This window comes from Corvus kubaryi, unplaced genomic scaffold (assembly GCF_017639235.1).
Source record: "Corvus kubaryi isolate FWS band 111438036 unplaced genomic scaffold, C.kubaryi_AGA036_p1.0 68, whole genome shotgun sequence".
NCBI lineage: Eukaryota > Metazoa > Chordata > Aves > Passeriformes > Corvidae > Corvus > Corvus kubaryi.
Window position 1 is genome coordinate 10,400,362 of NW_024582056.1, and position 23,382 is coordinate 10,423,743.

Sequence of the window (23,382 nt, forward strand, 5' to 3'; positions counted from 1 at the left end):
TTAAAAAAAAAAAGAGAAGGAAATCCCTTCCTGTTTCATCACATGGAGAAACACTACGACATTCGTTTTCATGAGTTGTCAAATGCCTTTGCTTACAATTGCGTGGGTCTCCAACTATCTTGAAACGATTGCAGCTGTTTTCTTTACCCTACACATGCAATGATAGATGCTATGGGAACATGTTAAAGAAATAAAAACTGTGTTCTAAATGTCATGACATTTCATCAGTGGGCAGACTATAGATGATTAAAATGTAATCCTATGTCAGATGTAGCCCCAAACCAGAATAAAATAAAATAAAACAAAATAAAATAAAATAAAATAAAATAAAATATCTTGCAAATTAGAAGCCTTTCCATCTGAGGAGTGTTTGGATTGTTCTGCTTTACTGGTAGACATAATATTACCATTTTTCCTCTTGCTATCCTAAGCATTTGGTTATTAGATACTTTTACTAAAGTGGTTCCTCTGAGATCACTTTCTTAAAAACATTAATAAAAAGCTTATTAATCAATAGAAGATACTTTTAGTGTTCACAAGTAATAGTAAGAGTAAAATTCTTACAAAGGTGGTTTGGTTAGTGGGGTTTAATACAGCTCTGAATCAATTCCTATTATTGTTTGTTAGCAGACAACTTTTGCTGCTAGTAGGATGTGTAGAGACAATTTATGATCTAAGAATAAAAATTAATTCTTTCAATTTTGTTTTTAAGGATTAATGGAAATGGCTGTAATAATTCAGTGTTATCCTTTCGTTTTTCTGGGTTTTAATGAAAAGCCTTGTAATTACATAGTGCAAGCTTTTCTTTATTATGTAATATTTCATGTAACTCAAAACCAGTGTGTGCTTGAATTTGCAATGTACTCTTTCAGATAAGAGACCTGACTGAAAATATGCAAAGCATATTCTGCTAGTTGTTGCTTATTTTCCAAGAAGATAAATAATTACATTTCTTTGGTTGAGCAACCCATGAGGTTGGTTCTTTTCCTTTGTATCATGATTTTTGCCAGTATCCTAAAATAGGAGAGAAAATACCTGCTGGTTTTGAAACCTGTCCTTAGGCTTCTTCACTGCAGCGGCTACCAGAGGAAAAATTGGAGCAGTTAAGCTGTGTTTTTCCTTTCCAATTTGTACATCTTCTCCCTGATGGCAGTGACATAGTAGGAGAGCAGTAAGTTGGTGTGAGATGGAGGTGCCTCCCCTGACTTCCTTTTTTCCAATGCCAGACTGAGTTACTACAAAACACCTTCATAGCATTTCCTTACCTGTTTGAAATGGTAGAGACAAGAAGCACTACCCATGTAGATGGGGTATTTTTACTTCTTATCTATCCTAGGTAAAACAGCAAGGTCCACCTTCCATTTATTAGAAACACCAGGAGGCTATTGAGGATGGAGTCTGTTCTTTTATATCTCATCTTGCCTGCTTATGTCAGGTGTCAATCAGAGAGGCTGAATGAGGAAGGAGGACACTTCTGCAAGCAGATCATCTGTTCCCAGCGTCAGAGAGGCACAACAGGAGTGTGGGCATCATTAATGCACAAAACTATGATGCACAGTGACCCAGAGAAAATGAAAGAATTTAGGACTGAAATGCATCTTAACCAGGGGAAGGTGGAAAATTTCAAATTTCAGTGAGCATGAACACAATGAAAACCAGCATTTATCAAAGACAGGAGGAGACTGAATATAAGGAATAAAGCCTTTACTGTGCAAGTAACTGTGCACTGGAACAGACTACCCAGAGAGGTTGTGGAGTTCCATTCACTGCAGATATTCAAGAACAGTCTGGGCACAATCCTGTCCAATGTGCTTTAGGATGACCCCACTTGAGCAGGGAGGTTGGATCAGATGACCTCTTCTAACCTGACTCATTCTGTGATTCTGTGTGATCCTGTGACAGAAATACTGGAGGCAGAGATGGAATTTCAACAGCAGACATACTAAGCCTTAAGGTGGAGGGGACAGAGGATGATTATGAAATTGGCTTCCTTTTTGTTAAAAAAAAAAAAAGAAAAAAAGAAGAAGGAAAAGAGGAACAGGTGGTAGGGGGTTGATGCTGGCTGTATTCCAGGCACTCACCAACAAAGCCTCTCTGTCACTCCCCTCCACAGCTGGATGTGGGAGAGAAAATATAACGAAGGGTTCATGAGACAAGGACTGGCAGAGATCACTCACCAAATATTATCATGGGCTAAACAGGCTCAAATTAGAGATATGAATTGAATTTATTGCTAACAAAATCAGAGCAGGATAATGAGAAGTAAAATTAAACCTTAAAACCCTCCACCTTCCCCCCACGCCTCCCTCATTCTCAGCTCTACCTTCTCCCCCAGTGGTGCAGGGAGACAGGGAATGGGAATGGGGGTTATGGTCAGTTCATCACCCATGGCTTTTCCTGCTGTTCAGGGAGAGGAGTCATTCTCCTGCAGCACCGTGGGGTCCCTCCCACAGGAGACAGTTCTCCATGAACTTCTACAGCATGAATCCACTTCACAGGGAACAGTTCTCCCCAGACTGCTGTAGCGTGGGTCACTCTTTCACAGGGTGCAAAGAGTGCAAAAAGTATTTGTCCCTTTCAAGGACAAACAGCTGCAGCATGGGCTCCTCTTTCCATGGGCCTTCCATGGGGTCACAGACTTCTCTCAGGCATCCCCCTGCTCCAGTGTGGGCTCCTCCATGGGCTGCAGGTGGATCTCTGCATCCCCATGAATCTTCATGGGCTGCAGGAGCACAGCTGCTTCACCATGGTCTGCACCACAGCCTGCAGGGCACTTGGAGCACCTCTTCCACTGGCCTTGGTGTGTGCAGGGCTGCTTCTCTCACGTTCTTTCACTCCTCTCTTCTATGGTCACAATTACATCTGTGCAGTAGCTTTTCTTCCTTCCTAAATCTGTTATCACAGAGGCATTACCACCAATTGTAATTGGCCCAGCCTTGGCCAGTAGCATGTCCGTCTGTTGGAGCTGCCAGGCATTGGCTTAGCTGGACATGGGGAAAGCTTCTGGCAGCTTCTCACAGAAGCCACCCCTGTAGCCTCCTGCTACCAAAGCTTGGCCATGCAAACCAAATGCGCAGGTCTGCAGGGAAAGTCCTTTCATTGTCACCCTCCCTGTAAAACTAAAACAGAGGAAAAAAATAAAATAGCAGTGCAAATGTTTGGGGAGAAATGGGTAAGCCATCATAACTGGGTTTTCTTTCCATACCATAACTGCTGGTTGGCAAAATCTCTTTAAAGAATACTAGAATCCTGTGTATGTGGAATTCTGGATTCAATTTTAAGTAACTATCCAAACTTCTGGATCTTTTGATAGATCCCCATACTCAAAACTTGCAGAGGTTTTGAGTGAATTAATGTAATCCCTGTGTATTCTTCACCCTTGCCCTCCTGCCCCTGTGTACATGGCTTTACAAGGTGTCTATGCAGTCAAAATAGGTGACACAAAATCCACTGAACTCCTTTTAAGGGCCTCATTGAGGGTTAAGTCAGAGTAGAGAATGGCTTCTGTGAATAAGTTTGTCAGTGGCAAATTTGCATCAGCAAAATGATATAATAAATTGCAAAGTATTATACCATGTAAGAACACTTTACCTTGAAAATGAAGGAGATCTACTTGAAATAAACAACAGGAAATAAAATAAGAAATTTGGTAATACCATATTTGAAAACAATATTTCAGACGAGAAATAATTGCATTTCAGAATTTATTAGTATACATCAGTAAAAAAGTAATGAGTGCATCCACTTTTATGATTATGCTGAATTGTATTATAAAATCTATCAGCAGTATAAGAGAAGATTGGAAAAAAAATGTCTGGGATACAGAGTTTTAGGGTATTTTGCTGTCCTTGCTCTTCCATACCTATAAAATTTTCAATTTAGCAAAAGGAAAAGAATATAAAAGAAATCATGGAGAGCTAAGGCATTGCAAAGGAAATAGACAAAATAGATTGGTAGCCAGCTACTCTATGACAGGTTAGCATTTTTAGCACGCCTCCTAGGTAATTGTGAAACACAGAGGAAAAATAGCTATTAATAATCCATTTCTGCCAGTTTCATATGGACTTAACGTTTTACAGTTCAGCTCCTGAGGATGGATATAGCTGTGATGACCACAAGTTATGTATTTCTTTTGAGGTATATAATGCTGTGATTAAAATTTGTCCTTAAACCCTCATGAGGAGTGATGCCTTGATCAGCCTAATGCAAAGTCTGTACTTTTTTTTCTAACAGCTGCAAAGGGCTACAACTAAATGAATGTACTTAATGAATATACAGAGATAGCAAAATGCAATTGCAACTGGACTTCATTGATTAAGTTAATAAGATGAAAGAAAATAATATACACTGGCACATCTGAAGCTTGAATTCTCTCCATTACTTTCAGCATCTCTTTTGGAGAGCACTTGTAGCTGAAATGTGAAGTTTATTCAAAAAAACTCAAATGCATCTTTCTAGGATTTAATGGTATTAAGCATTTGGCTGAATACAAATATGTGGAAGAAATGGGTCTTTAGAGGTCAACAGTATGGTGTGATTCATTGGTCTAGTGAGATCAGTGAACAAGGTCCAGATAGATGTCATTCAACATTAGAGCAGTATCTAAACTCCTAAGATTTTGACTATATGATGTATTCATATATCTTTGTGTGTCTTATTTTGTGTGCATATATACATATAAAATCTGATCTGTGTCTAGATAAGAAAAACTTAATATTTTAGCTTTCTTTTAACATTTCTGGGGTTAATTTCACTTTTGATTGAGTCTTTGAATGCCTTGCACTTCAGATGTGAGTGGTCACATCTCACAGGGACAGTCAGTGGAAATCTTAGCTCTTACTTTCTTAGAGTAGGCTTTGGACCTTTAAATCCTTAAGGTTAATTGCTGTTACCTCCTTAAAGAAAGTTAGATCATTTCCTGTCATTTGGTTCACTCTGGGAACAGCAGCATCCGCTAACTATGTAAATTAAGCCATGTTAGCTTGCTTCAGAAGATGTGGAGTTGTACGGATTAAAGAGCACAAGAGAACTTTCTTGCTCCTAAGCTCAGACAGTGAGAAGAGGCCAGGACTACCTCAAATGCTCTCACAGAGCTCTTTTAGGCTTTTTTCCCATTCCTATACAGGAAAAATTCCTGTACAGTTCCTCTCATCCTTTTACTCACTCAGACTGCATCTACACCACTAAATAAAAAAGGCCCAGGAAATAAGCTTATGCATGACACCTTTGGCAGGTGGAAAAGGAGAGTAATCTAAGAGGCATCATTGTGTCTTCCTGTTAAGTGCTTTCACATTAAGAACAGAGACTGTGCTCCCCAGACAATGTAGGTTTGTCTCCAACCTTCAGAAAAACAATCTTATTGTTTCCAGTGGAAGCACCATCTTGGCTTCATATGGTTGAGTCATCTTTTTTGCAATAACTTAGAAGAGTCTGTGGGGAAACATCCTTGTTGGGCAGCCATGCTGCTTTATGAAGGAAATGGTAGAGATTCCCAGGACTGGTGCTGAGAAAGCAAATTTCAGAAACAGCAGTGATGTGTTTGCCCAGGGGCAGCGCTAACTAGCCACCCAGTGCTTTCAGTGCTTGGGCTTGTGCCTCTGTGTAGCATGGCTCTGTGCCGTTCACTGGAGATACTTGTTGGGTCACATCGGCAAAGTAATTTTCTTGCTTTCCTGATTCCACTGGTTCCATTTAATTTGGGAAAGTCTAGTCAGCCTGACACATCCATAAATTGAGTATATAAAAAACCCTATAAAGGTCATATACAATACTCGTGACATTATTACAGGTTGACATTCTCATACTAACTGCTGTCACATACCAGACTCCTTGCACTTGTTGTGGTGATCTGATAAATCAGAAATGAGATGTGTTTGCCCTTCCAGAACTATTTGCAAACTCAGCATGAAACAAGAAATTCACTTCATTTGCTGCATTAAAAAATTACATGGTAAGGCCTCCATGTCAACAAATAGCAGTTCACAGCACAATATTTGGACACATAAGAACTTATTTTTTCCTAGCTGAGAAGCTGCTTTTTCCTTTGACGTTTTGAAGTGACCCTCTTCATTTTTCCCAAAGAGAGAATGAAATAAAGTCTGACATGATAATCCTTCCACATCCACTGAATTCCCCAAGGTAGCGCTGAGATTATTACATTTAATGCAAATGAAAGCAGTTTTCACAAGTTTCAACAGCAGGTCACATTTTCATCAGTTCATAAAGTATAAACATAGGTGTTTGCAGATGTATATATTGTTTCTCAGTTTTGAATCCATGAAATATGAGTACTAGGTATATGAGTACTAGGTATTTTTGTACGTGTACTATGATTATCAGTGCAACTTTAAAATACTGTCTTTTGAAAGGTTGACATGGATTTTCAAGAACGCTGAACACAGTCTCAATGCATTTCATATTATTTTTACTCCTATAGTTTGTGAAGTTTGTTTTATTTTTGTAATTCATCATTCTTTATGCTGAGTGCTTCCAATAGTGTTTTTTTAACTCTGCAGTGAGATCCTATGGTGCCAATGTAGGGATCTTTTTTGTATCAGTGGACCTCCAGTGAGAAGTATCTTCAGGCCTGATTGAAAGGCAGGGCCTCCTTGTTAACATTTGTACAAAATGTGTTTTGTGGGTGGATCAGCTTGGTTTTGAGTATTTGCACAGTAGGTTTTTGAAGCCTTTGAAGCAAAATCCCTATTGTAATGAAAGTTTTACACAGATAAGGAACGAAGATTTAAGGTTCCAGTAGGGTTAACATTACTAATAGTTTAGTTCTTTGTATATTGTCAGTGCAGTTTTATTTCTAATGATATCATAACTCCTGTCGAACTATTTTGCCTTTTTTTTTCTTTTTTTTTAACACAAATGCACTGATACTATGTAACTCATGAAGCCTCAGGGTACCAACAGGTTCTTAAAATTGTTGGGTTGTGATCTGCCAAAAGAATACCTGTGCAGCTCTGAATGTGGGGAAAATGTGGTGTGTTCCAGACTGCTCTCAAGGAAGCACTTCATAAAATAGAGAGTGAAATTTACAGGGAAGAGTGAGAGCACTATTGGATCTGCTCAGCTTCATGCATCCAAGGCAGCTCATAATCGTTGCTGCCAAAAACCTGCCCTGGGAGCTCTCAGCGCAGCAGATAGAGATGGAAGCAGCACAAGAGGCCATATTAGCTGGGATCTGGTCTGTCTTTGAAAAAGAGTTTTCTGACAGTTTGGACTGCTGTGAGGCAATGCCAGCTTGCTTGCCTTTCTAGTGCCCCTCAGAAGTTCTGATAGGTTTGAGACAGTCCTGTAAAATACTTACAGCATTTCGAATTACAGCAGCCTTTTTTCTATGCAATAGTGCATAGATGTTCACCTATAAATTTTATTTGAAGTGTTTCCTCAAAATAGATGTTTTTAAAACAGTTTTATTTGTTTTCCCGCTTCAGAATAAAATTTGGGAATGAGAAACAAAATTTTTCTTGTTTCTCAGAGGTATCAGTGTTCTAAAATGGTTCCTTGCACAAGTGGGGCTCTTCTTCACAAATCTGTGTATCAAATTTCTTTCCTTTAAGAACTCATCATGTTGTCAGCTTCTTTTAAGGTCATGGAGTTTCCTCAGATCTAGTCATCCTTACAGGAAATGGACCACATGTTTATTGTCTTTGGTATCCGCTGTTCCTTTTTTTTTTTTTTTCTTTCAAAAAATATTGCCATCTGTTGCTTTCCAGATTTTTTTAAATGTATTCTTTAGTTTCTCCATCATCACCATCGGGTATTTTGATCAGTTTTCAATATTTTCTTTAAAGAAGGGGGAAAAAGTCTGTAAAGCTCTAAAAAGCATTAAGTGATACGGAGTTGAAATACAGTTATCTTACCATCAAATATTCTTGTGTAGTGCTCTTTTCTTTTAATTACAGCCTCTGAGCACATTTTTACTCACCATCAACTACTACCTGTTGTCATGCTAATCTGGAGTAATGGCATGGTGGCAAAGCAGAAACAGAGTTAAAAGATAAAACAGTTACATTGCAAGAAATCACTGTGCCCTTATGTGAAGAATGAAAACTCCGAGACACTTTTGATGGTGGAATACAGTGAGCTGGGCCAACGCTGCCCAGCACAGTCATGTTCTGTGAACACCTAGAGCTGAACCTGTCAGACCACGTGTTGTGGTTTGACCCCAAATGGCAGCTCAGCAGTCTATTTGTGCTGGTGGGGTGGTGTGAGAAAGAAAAGGCCTTGGCTCTGTGTGAGTGCTGCTCAACAATAACAAAAACATCCCTGAATTACCAGCACTGTTTCCAGCACAAATCCAAAACACAGTGCCATGCTAGCTACTATGAAAAGAATTAACTCTACCCAGCCAAACCCAGTGCATACTGATCATGTATCTCACAATCCCAGCTGGACATGAGCTGGCCTGTTCAGATGTCATGGTGCCATATCCCTAAAGGATAATAAAAAGTGTCTTTATCTAAATATAAAGCTTGAAGATAAATCCAACTTCCACATTAGTATGAGTGCATGTATCACAAGAAGGCAATAAATGATCTTTCCTTCTGTTATTTTCAGAACCAAATTTTGTGTCATCTTATGACATTGGGAACTTTACCTACTTCTTCTTCCGGGAAAATGCAGTGGAACATGACTGTGGGAAAACAGTTTTCTCTCGTGCTGCTCGGGTGTGCAAAAATGATATTGGTGGCAAGTTTGTGCTGGAGGATACCTGGACTACCTTCATGAAAGCTCGTCTGAACTGCTCTCGCCCTGGTGAAATTCCATTTTACTATAATGAGCTTCAGAGTACTTTCTTCCTGCCAGAACTGGACTTGATCTACGGGATTTTTACCACTAATGTGTAAGTAAACTGAATGATATATTTTATTTTCTTGCTGTTCATGACAGCAAAACCTAGAACTTCTGAGCTATTTTCTTCTACATATGCCAAGTAAACATCATAAATTCAAACTACTGTTTTGCCCAATCCACTGGTTTCTGTGAACAGGTATCTGTTCCAAATGTTTTCCATGTGAATTGTTGAAAACACGAGAGAAGGACAAATTCATAATATTTCCTTATAGCAGGGAGCCAGTTGTGTTTAAGACTATTCTGTCATATTCTTCATTTATTCTTAGAAAGTAATTAATTTTTTTAGTATTGTAATATGTAAACACATTATGTATTTATGAAATAAATGTTTTATAATTGTAATGTGACATAATCATGAACTTGACATGATGGAATTTGACGATGTCATAAAGAACTCATCTCACCCAAAAGAGCACAAGAGGTGCTCTTATGTATTTTAAATTAGCTCTAACATATCCTTATGTGAGTTTAAGGGTCAAACCAAGAATTTAACCTGATTTTAAGTAAACCTGTTATATCAATAAGGTAAAATTTTAAAAAAAGAAAAAAGTAAAATTTTGTCTTAAAAATCCAAATTTGTTAAATATTTAAAAATTAGAAGAACATAGAAAATAAGACATTTATCTCAGAACTTTGTTAATTAACTTTGTTAATTTAAATATGATGACTGGTGTTCAAATGCTGCTTAGCAAGAGCGACCTCTGTGTTATGGCTGTGCAGCCCAATGTTCAGAACACTGGAACAATTTCAGATTTTGAGTTCTGATTCTCTTACCTTCTTGTAGTGTCTTGCTGTGTAAGTCAGTGCTGGTTTGGATAAATTTGGAGGAAAAATATCCTCTGAGAGAAGGCAGGTTACAACCAGCCTTCCCCCAGCAGGTTCGGGAAAAAAAGAAATTTTCCTCGAAGGAAAGTGAAAGAGATAAAAACTATTTATTTAACAAACACACAGGAAAAGGATAATAATGCTAAATAATAAAACCTCTCGCTGTGGAGAGAAAACCTGGGGAAATTTAAGAGTCCTTCTGTAGATCTCTCTTTCTCTCTCCTTGGAGCTTGGTCGTGGTGGGCCCTCCTCCAGGGCCTCCACCTCGGTGGAAAAAGTCCCGATGTATTCTGATGTTGAAACAGTCCAGCAGAGAAAAAGGGAAAAAATCAAAGTCCCAGGAAAACAAAAGTTCAACTCTGTCTCCCTCTGGAGAAAAAGAAAGCCGAAAGCTGGCTGGAAAGCAAGCAGTGCTTCCTCCGCTCTCTACCGCAGAAAGCAGAACACAGAGGAGTCTGTATCTCTGTGTCCTTGAAAACAAACTGTAAACTGCTTTGAAAGTTTTGCTGGGTTTTTTTTTCCTCTCCCCCCTCTCAGGCTCAGTTTAAAGGCACAGAAAGGCACAAAAGTAATTTCTGGGCATAGAGGAGTGATAGGGGATACAACATCATAAAGTCACCCGAAGACAGTCGGTTTTGTCTAGAATTTTAAAATGTCCTTGGGCACCTAAAACACAGGTAAGGGACCCTTGAACACAGGGATACCTACCTTTTATAAATATCCATTAACCAGGTGGAAAGGTTCACAAGTTCATGCCAACAAATTACAATCCCTATGCGTTCCAGACAGTGAGCATGAATTCAAGCTCATTTAGGCATCTTCCAGACTCAGGCTCACCCCTGGGCTGGCAGCTCAGGCTGTGAACATGACCAGTGATGGGCTGCTTACACCAGGCTGTGGCAATTCCTAACTCATGACATTGGATGATGAGCTCAGCCTGTTTCTGCAATGGAGTAATATAGTGGATCTAAACCCACTGTTTATATAAGGAGAATAGTAGAGACTTTGAGATTACTGAGGATAAGAATATTTGCTGTTGTTTCAATCAGTAATGTTAATTTTGTTGGTCTGTTTGCCTAGTTAATTCATATATCAAAAGACAGCTATTTGTCAGGTGGCATCCCCATACACTGTTCAACACAATCTTTCATGAGAAGTCAAAATAGCCTAGACATGTTGCTGCCATGAAAAGCCTGAGCAGAGGAATTCTGCTGTAGAAAATCCACAGGGCTTTGGCCATGGAAGGGGAATGATGTTCCTGATGCTTCCTGGCTCTTCTGAAAATGGACTTGCTATTGTTAACACTACCTTTACCACATGAAAGTAGACAGCATTTTAAACCTTGCTGCTACTTTCCTCTTCCCCTGTGCCCCAACATTCTGATTGTCCAACAGGCATGGACTATTCAAAGAGGAATTAATTGTAACTGTTTGAGGGTAGGGTTTTTTGATTGCTCTATTTAAATTCCTGCCCCCTAATGTTGTAACTGAATTTTTTGGACATTTTTGAAATGTTTTAGAGTTAGGATTATTTCCCCATGCTGACTACCTGTTCACAGATAGTTTGTGGAACTCATATGATCCACCTTTCTGCCCTGCAAGTGATGGTGGAGAAACACAAAGGTTTCCTGTGACAGGGAACAACATACTCCTTTCTGTTCATGTCACAGCATCAGATTTAACTTAATGGCATTCATAATTCTTCAATCTCAATATCTTCAGAATTGCAATGACTTTATCTCCACCTTAATGCTTTTTTTAGTATACTTTGATATATTTGTGAAGGGAAAAAAATGAAATCTTTCTCTGACAGCCAAACCTGCACTTTTTATATGTGGTTGACTGTTATGTCCACTATAGCCACTGCTTCATGATAAAGCTGATTTTGTTTCTTTCAGATTACCCAAAAAATCTGTAAACATGAGTCTCATATCCTCTTAGGACTTTATGAAATTCAGAAAAGCATTGGTACAGTTAATAATATTAGTGAGATGCATTTAGTGATATAAGCAAGGACTTATCAGCCCCAATGATGATTGATTCTGCAGAAGTTGTAAGCATGGAACTTCTGGTTTTGGGCTTCTTTTGAAGTAAGAGTGACAAGCATAAGAAAGTAAATTGCTCTTTTGTCCTGGTATTTAATCCATGTATCCTAACTCTTTTTTCATTTGTTGGGGTTTTTTCCCATCATTATAGTATGTTTTCTTAAGTCTTGTATAAATTAAAGGCTAAGCTTAAAAAAAAAAAAAAAAAAAGGGGGAAAAAAAAAGAAAAGAGAGAAGAATCCTGTGTGGATCAATTGCCAGCAGTTTCAACTGCAACAGGAAATCTGTACAAGTGACACCTTCATTATTTATTCCATTATCTCAAAATGAGGAAAGGAACAATGTAGTTTTCCATATGATGAGCTTTCATAGTTATTAGATTATATTCTTTACACTATGCAGAATTACTTTATTGCCTTGAATATCGCATTTTCAAGGCAAACCCAGGAAATTGTATGTTTTGTCCAGCTGCCATTTATTGATGTTTATTTTTTTAACATGGTATCTTGTATGCAGTCCAAGTTGTTTTCTCTTGATGGGTTTCTGGAACTTGCATTCTTTTTGCTGTACAACATCTCTTGGAAGACAGGATTTTTGTGGGCATGTCTTGTCCAGGGATTCCATGGGGTCTAGAGACATAGCATACCTTGAAAATCCTTATTTGTGTCATGCAGTCATTTGTTGTATGGAAGAAACTTTATTGAACCCTGAGAATAATGTCTTCCTGAGCATTGCAACTAGAAAAGAGGTGTCCCTAGTGCATGTGATTATGTGTGGAAGTATAGCCTCGCGGTATTAGAGCAGCAGCAGAAAGTAGGAAGTTGTGAGTTTTTCCCCACACCAGCTTCTTGGTAAGGCCAACAAATATTTTAAATGCAATGACTATGCTAAATCAGCTCATCATATATCATTATCTTGAGATATCATCTCGTGGCTGATCATATCTGCTTCATTAATTACTTGAAGTATTGAAGAGTTATTGCCTTTTTATTTATTTTTCAGCAAACTGGCTTCTTAATGTTATTACCTAGGTTAATGTATTTATTTCTTTTGCAGGAACAGCATAGCAGCCTCAGCAGTTTGTGTTTTCAATCTGAGTGCAATAACTCAGGCCTTTAATGGACCCTTCAAATACCAGGAGAACTCTCGCTCTGCTTGGCTTCCATATCCCAATCCTAACCCTAATTTTCAGGTATGGATACGTGGGAGAAGTACAATATTTTATGTGAGCTTTCTTCAAAGTACTGTATGGTTCATAATTTATAAATCCAGTTTTGCACTATGTTGTAGCCTAAGACCTTAAAAACCCCTAAATTTAAAAAAGTGCTTAGGAGACCCCCTTATTTCAACATACTTAATTTTAATTTTATCCTTCCACAAAATAATTTGGATTGAAAACCAGATATACTTTGAAGGGTAGGAGGAAAAAGGCTTAACTTCAATCTTCTGCCAAAATAAAACACTATAGTTATCTGTCAAGGTGACATTAACTCTTGTCTGAACTATGATCAAACTGCTATTCTGTTTTACATTGTGTTTGTGCTGTTAGGACCTAACAAATGGAACAGTGTCTGTCAGAAAAAAGAAAGTGTGAGGGAGGTGGTAAAAGAGGAGTGGTCAGAATTTTATATATTTTCATGTGCAAGGTAGTCCACACTCCTTGAAGAGTCAGATTAAAAGAATTTGCCATGTGTTGTGCCCCTCATTTGAAGTTGTTGGCCTCAGAGGGTGTAATAATCTGCAGCTGTCTGACAGTATAAAAGCAGTTAGTCCAAGGTGGGTTATTCAGAGGAAGTCTACAGAAAGAAAGGGGCATTTCAGTAAGCAGATATCCATTGTTTTCTTCTTTTGCATGGTCGCCAGTCCTACTAGGACAATTTTAATGAGTGTGCTTCTTGCAAGGGAGATGGAAAGAAAAGCAGCATTAATTTAGTGATTAAAAACAATAGCTTTTCATCAAGGTGCTTAAGTGTATTCACCTTTATCCACATTTCACCCTCCCTTAATCTCAGTGCAATTTTGTAAGTTCACTTCTTCTCCTGGAACAGCTTTCCCTAGCTTGTAAGAGTCATAAGATCTTTTGCTAGCATGAAAAAGAATCACCCATTGGGGATCATTGGTAGTTTTAATTACTTCCTGATCCATGCAAATGAAGGAAAATAAGGCACAGGTTACAGGCTAGAGCCACAATACCTTTCCTAAGTGGTATGTTCGGCATTAGCCAAGTGACAAGACTCTATTTAAGTACGCCAGAAGCCTGCAGAAGCGAGCTATGTTTGTATACAGCTTTTTACCTGTTGTAGAAATACTTGAATTGTCAAAATAGTCATAGGAAGAAGATCTAAGAGAGGCTAAATTTTTGAAGGAGAAAGCCTGAAAAAATGCTTGTATGTAAAAATCTTATCACCTTTCTGACTAGTAAGCACATCCAATAAAACTTATTAAACTCCCCCTACAAACCTTGCATTAATGTGGTGTTAATTACTGTGCGAACAGCCCATACTGAATGGTACTTACAAAGAAAGATGACAGTCTGATGGCTGTGTAAAAACAGTTTAAGTCTCTGCTGTACTGTTAGTGCACGTCTCCAAGTCCCAGTCAGGACAGGTGTTGAAATTTATTTCTAAGATGGCCTGGCTCATTTTAATAAAGCTGGTACTTCAATTTACAAGAACAGTGACAACAGTTGTATCATATCTCACTGAGCCACAAACAGCTTTGAAGGCAGAGCTGGTGTTAAAAGTGGTAATGTGGCCTTTTACAACAGAATATTGAAGGCAATTGATGTCAGCTGATCTCTAGGTATCTCTAGTGATGTACAACTTCTGTTCTGTTGCTGATGCTGCTTTTTACTCCCTTGTAACTTTCTGTTACGTTTCTGGCTCCATAACTGCAGCAGTGATGCATACTAGAAGCTAGTCTAATGCTTAGAGCTAGGTGTAACCATTTTTTGTGACTTGATGGGGCTTTAGAGTACACACTTCACGTAGATGAGATATATTCCTTGTGTGAGTCACTGGTTTCCTTCCAAGAAAGGACTTTTCTTCTGTAGAGTCCTTAGGATAAAAGATCAGAAGTTCTGTTTGTGTAGTCCCAGAAGTAGGTTTATCCTCTGAGTATTTAACCTACTCAGCAGCAACAAAGAGAAGCATGTGATTTGAAGGAAGATTACTGCTATGTAGATATAGTTTACATCAGACATTGTATTTCCAAGTCTGGATTATATTAATGAAATACTTTCCATGTTAGAATACTATTGGAGTCACAGTTTTGAGGAGCATTGTTTTCATCAGAGATCATTGCTTTTCTTTTTAGACAGAGCAATGTCTATCATAACACCAAGGACCATTTGCATTTCAGTGTACTATGAGTGTTCAGCTGGCATTTTTCCTGCTTGATAGATCCAGATAACTACTTCTATGTCATGGTTTATTTTTTTCACTGGTCTGACATACAGAGCAAGTAACTGTTTCCTTCCAGTTGCTAATTAGTCATTCTTCATCATCTGATCTCCCATTAAGAAATAATTTGACTTTTTTTAGCATTTGTGGATTTGGAACGATCACTCAAATTCGGATTGAAAACACGGTAATAATGAAAAAATAACTAGTAGGGTTTTGCACACTATTATTTTGCTCGTGCTGTAATTCATGGCATAATTTATGACATAGTAAATCAGAATGAAAATTATGACTTAGTTATGCCTTTCACATCACCCAAATATTTGATAAATATTGTGAAGCAGTGCTTTACTTCTCTGATGCAATTATGACTGAGTAAATATGTGAATGTTTATATATTCCCATGCACTAAGAAGCTTTCTCTGTTGTGTCCTCAGAAGAACACAAATATGTTAAAATTAACTCCCACTTATTTTGCTTTGTTTATTTGTGTTTGAAACTTGTCCGTGAAGCTAGTGGATGTTTTCCTGTAAGAAAAGAGCCCAGTTTTCAGATTTAAAATATAGTCAGTTTCAAAGCAAAAAAGTCTTTGCTGTGGATAATATTTAATAGAGCTCTTCACTGTCCATTTTTGCTACTTAAGATAGAGTCCTAAGAAGCTTCTAGAACTGCATGTTGTATGTTCACCTGGGATTCCTGTCAGACCCTGGCTGTGGTAGGACTTATTTGTCTTTAACACTGAGGTCTGTGAAAATTATAAAGAAAACTAGTCAGAAAACAATTTAGTTTTTTGAATGGTAGTTCTTCTCCTTCCTGCCCTGTGAATGTAGGATATAGCAAAATATTTCCATAATCCACTTCTGCTGGTCAGTCTCATGCCCTTCCATATTGTTTAGAATTAGGGAGCCGCAGGAAAACTGAGCTTCCTCAATCCTTGGACAGTCTGGTTAGCACCAACATGGGACCTGGAAGTCGAATTCCACATTGTCATTGCAAGATAGACTCTTGCTTTTATTTTCTTGTGCTGTAAATCAGAGAGTAAATCTATTGTTATTGTTAGCACACGTAGTCATGTTACTTTTCTGTGTTTACAGTGTGGCACCATGGACCAGGGTTCGTATGTAAATCTGACTGAGAGAAATCTTCAAGATGCACAAAAATTTTTCTTAATGCATGAAGTTGTTCAACCAGTTATCCCAATTCCTTACTTCATGGAAGACAACAGCCGATTTTCCCATGTGGTTGTGGATGTTGTGCAGGGCAAGGACATGCTTTTCCATATCATCTATCTTGCCACAGGTACGAACTCTTCATTGCTGTCATAACTGCAAATGTTTATGAGGTCTTTGGGTTTTATGTTCTGTTAATTACTTATGGAATACGTGTACAGCACCTTGAACATCAGCTTTTCCTCTTTGAAACTATCACTTTTCTATCTTCTACATTTTATGAATAGATTAATTTAGCCATTACAATGTATTTTATGTTATTTTTGGAACTTCAATTTTGGTGTCTGTTTCCTATTCTCCTTTGAAATTGTAAAGCTTGCGTGCTCTTGAGGGAGTCAAAAGCTGGACATTCTACAAACAGGACTTCTCAAGTTTCGCTGTCTTTTGTTCTTTTTACTTAGTTGAGGGTACAAAGTAAGGGCCCAAGATAAGATTGTTTAGGACCCTCTGATAAAGAAGTAATTTCGTAAATAGCAAATACAGCTACTGCTATTTCTATTTCTGAATTTTCTGCTCAAATATATTTTATTAACTTTCCTTTTCATCTCATTTTTAAGACATCCATTATGCAGTTTTATACCCTGCCTTATTATTTGCCCATTTATATGTAAGCTTAGCAGTGAAAGAAAAACAACCCTCCACCTTATATTGCCTTGGTTACAGCTATTGCCTTCTTGGTTCAAAATTTCATTCTTAAAAACAGCGAGGGTGTTGGAGAATTGTTTTTGCAGAACAAGAATGCCCCCAGCTGAGATTGAAATAGTAGATTGGACTAATGTGTTTAAAGCCTCATGGCATAAAACTTAGGACAGTTCTTAAATACTTGGGCCTATGCACATTAGTCGGGAATAGCTCATCAAAGCAATGGTTTCTTAATGTTCAGTTTGTCTCATTGTGCTCGTTGAAAGCTAGGAAGTAACAGAAAAGCTTTTGATAGGTTAAAACTATGCTTGGATTTGACCAGTTCTAGTCAAAACAGCCTGCTGGTTGGTAAATCAGAGCATTTTAAGTGAAATCATGCTGACACTAAATGATGTTTGTATTGTAGAGGCCTCCTGATCAAACCTGAGTTACAGAAATATGCACAGAATTGACTTTATATGAAGAGACTATCACTGCACTGTGGGATATTTACATTATTTACAGTTTTGGAAGCACCAAAAATAATTGCTGTTGTCATAATTCTGATTGTCTTCAGGTTTCAGTTTCCCTTGGTGTGTTACCTTTTATGTTTGAGTCAGCAAATGAGGATCTAAAATTTTACGCTTCACAGCTCATTAATAAATTGTGTTCAGGAGTGAGTCTGTGTTCTTTTTGTGCTGCTAAAAAAAGATATTGCTCCTATGCTCCTTGTGATCAGTGCTTGTCTTTCACTTTCATTCTTCTCTGTACGTCTGGTTTTGATCATTCATGGAAGCAGGGTACTTACCTTAGCTGGATCTTTAGTCTAAATTCAGCACATGCTTTCCTGTAACTGGACAGCATATGTTTTATAAGTGTTAGAAAGCATATGATAAAACCCCCATTCTATTCTTGAAGTTTTCTTGATGTAGTCAATTCTATTTCACATGTATTTCACTGAACCACAATGGATTTTTGTTAACATTACTTCTACCCCAATTGAGTGTAATTATTAAGACTTATTTTCTAAGAAATATTAATACTCACTTTTGGTAGAACTTGAAATTACCACACATGTTTATATACAAATACCACAGATACAGTGCATAAATGTAGATTAAAAATCCCAAGATGTACCAAATTACACGGACTACTATATTTATATATTAAGATTCTAGGAGAAAGGTAATACTTTGCCTTCCTTGGGGTGCAGATTATAATTCTAATTTCATTATATTGTTAATTGTGCAGCATCTTATTTCTCCTGACCTCTGCCTTTGCTTACGTAGAAGCTGTGGAGTAGTTAGCATGGAGTTTTCATCGGAAACTGAATATGATAAAAGATTACTGAGAAAAATGCCACTACTTCTGTTAACAACAGGAACTAAAAAGCAGTGGCCTTAACTTTGAAAATAAACAATAATTTTGGGAACAAACCAAGTTTAAGGCGCTTGAATTTCCCCAATGTCCGAGTTTATTCCCACATACAATGTCATCTACCCCAAGCTCTTAACGCCATAAAGCACGTGTATGTTTGGGAGAGATGAAAGACTGGGCTGACAGTTACTACCACTCTGAGAAATGTTGTTGTTGTAGCTTTCCTGATTTAATTTATTTGCGTTATTAAAAGTGGTGGTAAATTAAATTTGGAATTAAATTTTTACCATGATGCTCCATCTTCAAAAAAAAGACAAAGGGATGAAAGCTGACAAGGAGAAAAGGCTCTGGGGGTGCTAGTTGACACCTGGCTGAACATGAGCCAGCAGTGTGTCCAGGTGGCCAAGAAGGCCAATTGCATCCTGGCCTGTATCAGCAATAGTGTGGCCAGCAGGACCAAGGCTTGATTTCCCCCCTGTACTGCCCATTGGTGTGTCTGCACCTTGAAACTTGTGCTCAGATTCAGGCCCTTCACTACAAGAAGGACATTGAGGTGCTGGAGAGGGTCCAGAGAAGGGCAGTGAGGCTGATGAAGGGTCTGGAGCACAAGTCCCATGAGGAGCATGGGGTTGTTTAGCATGAAGAAAAGAAGGCTCAGGGAGGACCTCATCATTTTTTACAACTGCCAGAAAAGAGGTTGTAGCCAGGTAGGGGTCAGTCTCTTCTCACAAGTAACAAGTGTTAGGACAAGAGTAAGTTTTCCAGGGGAGGTTTAGATTGTATACTAAGAAAAAATTCTTCACTGAAAGGGTATTTAGGCATTGGAACAGGCTGCTCAGGTAAGTGGTGGAATCACCATCCCTGCAGGCATCTGAAAGCCGTATAGGCTCAGGGACATGGTTTAGTGGTAGACTTGGCAGTGGTGGGTTAACAGTTGGACTTGATGATCTTAAAAATCTTTTCCAAGTTAAACAGTTCTATGATTCCATGACCTGGGGAGCAATGGTATAGTGGGCATTCAGTCCCTGAGAAAGTCAAGGAGCACACCTCCTTGGAGCACACTTCTCTGGGCACATGACGGAGGAAAAAGTGATTTGGAACATCCAGAAAGGGTTAAGCTCATCTGAAAATCTCATTACTTTCTGTGGTAAAATGCATGAGGAGAGTAGTACGTAACTTTAGCAAGACTTTTGACACTGTCTCCCACAATATTCATATATCCTAATGAGAATGTACGGTCTGTATGGGTGGGCATCTGGATCTATAAAAGTTGCTAGAATGTCAGGCTCAGAGGGTAGTTTTAATGGGGTGGATAGAAGTGATAAGGAGCCAAGTACTGTCCTATTTGACATTTTTTAATCAGTGACCTGGAGGAGGAGAAGGAGCACACTCTATCATGTGTGCAGCTGACACCCCACTAGGGACCAGGAGTTACACTGGAGGATGTGCCATCCAAAGGACTGAAGGGATGCCATCACTGCAAAGACAGCCAGTAGCATCTTGGGCTGTATTATCAGGAATGCAGCCAGGAGATCAACTTGTTCCCCAGTTTTGGCCTCCCCCAATACAAGAAGGACATGGATAACGTGGAGCAAATTCAGTGGAAGAGCACCTTCTGTTGGAGGCTGGAGCACTGTGCCCTAGGAGGGGAAGCTGAGGGATCTGGCCTTGTTCATCCCTGAGGAGAAAAGGCTTTGTGGGGAGCAGGATGCTGGTAACATCCTGCTAATACCTACAGGGAGTTTACGTGGAGAGCAGTGGCATGCTCTTCACACTGGTGCGTGCTGGGAAGACAAGAGACAACACACAGAGAATTTCAGACTGCATATAAAGAAAAACTTTCTCACTTCTAGGACAGTCAAGCAACAGGTTGTGCAGTCTCCATTCTTGGAGGTTTTTGAAGCCAGAAAGCGACACAGTGTATTATAGCTAGCTGTCTTTTGAGCAGAAGGTTGGACTTGAGACCTTCTGATCTCCTTTCCGATCTAAATTATCCTGGGCTTATAGTATGCCAGTATCACGTCAAATTGGTTGGACTGAATTGCATTTTTATTCAACAGTGTGGTAATAGATGCCATTGTACTTTCTGCAGCCTAAAGGAAAGTGCATTCAACTCTGATGTAAATTCTGTCAGTAAGCAATTTGCACTTAGCAGTGTAAAGCAGGATGGACCCAAACTATGCTTTGATGTACACCACATAACTTTTGTAGTTATAATCAATTCCAACGTTTTTCAAAAATTCTCTTTTAAAATGCACAAAGCTTCAGTGGAAAAGTAGGCATACAGATTGGATTTAATACGAATGAATGTTCTGCTGTCTTTGTTATTCAAAGAAAAAATCCCATGTTTTGAAACAGATGGCCAATAGTTAAGAGAAAGTTCTCTCTTCACTCCCTCACTTACCCACCCTGTTGTTAGAATACAAATACTACAGGGGAGAACAACCCTGGGAGTATAAAAGTATAATCTAGTTTCATTAAACCTTAAATAGATGTAGTATTACTTTAGGAGAGACTGGGAGTAGGCAAACAAATGCATTAATCTGCTGAGTCAACAGTCTTCATTTCCTAAACCGTTGCCAAGCCATCATTCTGCTCAGAGATTCTGGTGTGCTAGGACTTAACAACTACTGCTTATATAAAAAATGCACTTTGGTACTTTGGAGAAACATCTTAATCTTTCACTATACTGACTTCTAACACAGAATGAAGGGATATATCAATTCCTGCACATTTTGTGCTGCTGGCTTTGGGCAAGAAGAAATCACTGGAACAATTTTCAGTGATTTAGAAAGGAAAACCAAGGAAAGCATGCACAGATATTCTGAACTGAAAATCATCTATAACAATACATGAAAAGTAGAGCAAGCTAGAGAAACACTAAATATTCTTAAAACTCTTCAAGTTTGAAAGGCCTCTTTCTTTGTAAAAAAAAAAAAAAAAAAAATCAATATGTCATAGTTTGTTTCCCTCCCTTCTCTCCCTTCTCCCCTCTCTTCATATTTTTTTCCTCCATTTTATTTCTTTCCTACCCTTTGCCTAGGTGTCCCATGGTTAAAAATGTTTCTGATATTTTTTTTTTCAAAATAGGATGCTGCAACAAGAGCAAGTAGCCCTTATTCAGAGGACTTTTTCAAAATATATTTATTTACTCAAATGAATAAGAAAATTATTAGATAGAGTGTCTAGCTTGAGGGAATGATGAAAAAATGAACTTGGGACTTCAGAAAAGGTAGTACTTGCACTGTCTGGTGAAAAACTTTAAAGGTCATCCTTAAAAACTACTTGGTAAAAAAACTCCCATGTTTTTTCTGTTCTTCAATCCCACTGGACAGAGTATGTCCCCTCTGTATCCTGAGTAGAAATGGTATATGCCCAGTGGTGATCTTGGTTATTGGGATTTATAGTACAGCATTGATGAAATTGTGGTGTGGCTGACCTAGTAAGAAAGTATGAAACCTCCAGAAAGGTTTATGGTTGGCTACATTGCATGTCTCTGAAGTGGATTGTTCACTGAAGTGAACCACAATTTTTATGCCATAAATCCAGGTTCTATCTGAGGCTTAAAGGTCACTGGAGGATGTTAACAGGTTTCCAAGAAGTTCTAAAAATTTCAGGTAGCAATGCAGAGAATAATGATGAAAATAATTCTGATGAAACACATACAGCAATTAGAATGAAAAAGTGAAGAGGTTTCATGAAGAAATTTCAAAAGGTATTTTTAGAAAATGCAGATGGAATTTTCATACATTTTCTTTTAGAAGGCTTAAAAATGTAGTAAAACTCCACAAAAGTAACATTTTTTCTCATGAAGCCCTGAAACTGTAGACTATACAGAAACTAGTCCCAACCTAATGAAGAGATTTGGAAGTTTGCATGAAACTCAGTTTGGGAATGCCATCATAACAGTTTGTATTTCTTCTGTTTGTCTTGCTAGATGGGAGCAGAGTACTCCTGATTTGAATCCTCTGTTCAACCTGATGCAAAGTACTCCCTGATTTGATTCCTCTGTGATTTTTGTTACAGTTCTATCTTGTACATTTTGGTTTTGTCATCAGTATGCTACATTTTGTTCTAGGAAACAACCCAAGGCCTTAGCGAGAAAAAGGCTGTGTGCATGTTTTTACTTAAAAATCTCTGATGTGATACTGTCATTTTCCTGGCAGACTGCTGCTTCTGATCAAAGTGTGCAGCTTTCACAGTTTAACATGCATAGTGTCAGAATATATGTAGTATCTGTGCAGTTGCCAACCTGAAAGCTATAAGTAAATATATATGCTTATATCTGTTTCATACGTGGTGAAGAGAGCAACAAAGCTTTAGTTGGCTGCATTTTTTCCAATTTGGTGCTTTTCCTGACTACATTATCTTAAGTGCATTGAGGTTCTTGGAAGTAATCTGTAGATAATTTCTGTCGAGAGGAAATACAGACTTTTCATCTCCGTTAAGAACCACTTTCTTCGTCTAGAAATTACAATATAAATGCAATAATGATAAGGACCCAAGCAGTTGTAATTCAAGTCAGAAGTCAACTGTGAAAGTAATAGGTAGTCTATTTGTATGTATTAATTCTTTCTAGCTCAGAAACAGGGGAATCTGAGTATACATGGATAATGGGGCATATACACTGTGGCACACAGTTGTCACTTTTTAAAACCATTTCTCTTTTGTTGTTACAGAAAACACAGTTGTTTTGTTTTTTATCCCATTGCTTTACAAAGGTATAGTGCACTTTTTCAGAGTGTAAAGCACCCTGGCAGTGGTTTTAAAACCATTTCCCTGTAACTTGTTACCCTTCTGGCCTTAGGCAATGTCATTTTAAGATGCTTGAGGCAAGGATACTCATCCTGTAACTTTAATCAGATGCTCACCAGTTACCAGTGGAAAACTGGTGCATGTTGGAAGACACCAGTCTTAACAGCAACATGGTGATCTTTAACATTTGTTTCAAAAAGTCAAACAGTAAACCATAAAATTAATAACCTTCCTCTCTTTTGCTTTTGCAGTGACACCTACCTCT

The 23,382-nt window shown here is 38.3% G+C and overlaps 1 protein-coding gene across 5 annotated transcripts in view; it reads left to right on the forward strand.

The window, feature by feature from the left end:
* SEMA5A (semaphorin 5A) overlaps positions 1-23,382 on the forward strand; it is a 318,257-nt gene that overhangs the window by 185,070 nt on the left and 109,805 nt on the right. For all 5 annotated transcript variants that reach the window (XM_042048660.1, XM_042048663.1, XM_042048661.1 and 2 more), the window contains 3 exons: positions 8,569-8,854; positions 12,791-12,926; positions 16,230-16,434. In XM_042048660.1, coding sequence (XP_041904594.1) covers positions 8,569-8,854; positions 12,791-12,926; positions 16,230-16,434 — 627 coding nt within the window. The remainder of the gene's footprint in view (positions 1-8,568; positions 8,855-12,790; positions 12,927-16,229; positions 16,435-23,382) is intronic.